Raw genomic sequence first — 1,160 nt, forward strand, 5'->3', positions numbered from 1 at the left:
AAAAAAAAAAAAAAACTCATTTCATGCACGGTAGTTTCAAAGAGGGCTCATGGGACCATTTAGAATGTGTCTCAGGGCATGGTTGGAGCTCACCTGTATCTGACCCTCTCCATGGTCTCATGTGTCAATCTGCTGCTGGCGTTGTGGCTGTGAGGGTTTCCTATTGGGAAGATGATGCCGTACATCAATATTACCGCTTCATAAAGTAACATGAGCTGGCAAATAAAAAGAACCGTTGCTTTTCATACCATACACGTTCCTTGAAATATCAAGGCTGTAGCTCCTGACCAGTGATTCTGGGTACAAAGTATTTGCTGCATGATCCAAATATATAGTGCCTTTGTAGAATGACAAGAACTGTACTGTTAGTTAACTTTAAACCGCTCACAGCAATTCAGAGGAGAACGCAATTCTTACCTTTCATCCGCGTGAACTCCCTCTCAAGCATGTCCTCCAGGTTTTCTCCGTAGCCATAACAACTCCACACCTCCTTAAAGGTTTCAAAAGAGTTAAGTTTGTGGAAGTCCATCGAGCGTCTTGCGATACCAAGTGTCCGTGTTCGACACAGATACTGTAAACCCTCAAAGCTGCTCGAATGAATGCAGTTATTGATTGATTTCCACGCTCAAAGTCCGCTGACCACGTGCTCAGTTTCACAGTCCCATGAAGAGCACAAGACCATGGTCCCGCTTTGTCATAGTCTTGTGGGAACTTGAACAGCAATTGCTATTAATATTAAAGTTAGAACCAGTGGTTTGCTGCAGGGGAGGGGCAACAGGGCATCCTCCTCAGTGAATATCCACAGCCGACGCTCCCCCCTACCCCGACAACGAAGCCTTTTCAAGGAGCATCTACACGCCTTTTGATGGCCTTTCTACACCTGACGCATTTGTATCAACTGGCTATTTTTTCTTACTGCACCCCCGATTGACTATTTTGAAGGGGCATCCTTTTTTGAGATGAGCATGCAACAGATCAGACAGCGGATGTATAGGCATATTGGCCATCTAAAATGCTAACCTCGCCCTCTCACCTCAACCCTGGCGATGATCTTTCGCAAAGAGCAACTTGCACATGTGCTCACCCTGGGCAGAAACGATTCTCACGCCTGTGATTACAACAAGGGTGCAACAAGTTAACAAGTACTCTCCTCAAAGCCA

The 1,160-nt window shown here is 45.6% G+C and overlaps 1 protein-coding gene across 1 annotated transcript; it reads right to left on the reverse strand.

The window, feature by feature from the left end:
* Positions 1-22: 22 nt before the first annotated feature.
* On the reverse strand, positions 23-646 carry LOC109509451 (molybdenum cofactor sulfurase-like). The gene is made up of 3 exons (XM_019859300.1): positions 418-646; positions 249-338; positions 23-160 (listed from the first exon to the last, which is right to left on the reverse strand). Exons 1-3 carry the CDS (start codon positions 527-529, stop codon positions 90-92), a joined length of 273 nt encoding a protein of 90 aa, XP_019714859.1. The 5' UTR covers positions 530-646; the 3' UTR covers positions 23-89.
* Positions 647-1,160: the final 514 nt, after the last annotated feature.

The sequence above is a fragment of the Hippocampus comes genome, unplaced genomic scaffold (genome assembly GCF_001891065.2).
Source record: "Hippocampus comes isolate QL1 unplaced genomic scaffold, H_comes_QL1_v1.1 C16903260, whole genome shotgun sequence".
Taxonomy (NCBI): Eukaryota; Metazoa; Chordata; class Actinopteri; order Syngnathiformes; family Syngnathidae; genus Hippocampus; species Hippocampus comes.

Bases quoted from the DNA above. Each gene is read 5' to 3' on its own strand.
- LOC109509451 (XM_019859300.1), bottom strand. From the start codon at position 529: ATGGACTTCCACAAACTTAACTCTTTTGAAACCTTTAAGGAGGTGTGG. The intron at 339-417 runs GTAAGAATTGCG...CATTCTACAAAG, and splicing joins GGAGTTCACGCGGATGAAAG to GCACTATATATTTGGATCAT. The intron at 161-248 runs GTATGAAAAGCA...TCTTCCCAATAG, and splicing joins TATTTCAAGGAACGTGTATG to GAAACCCTCACAGCCACAAC.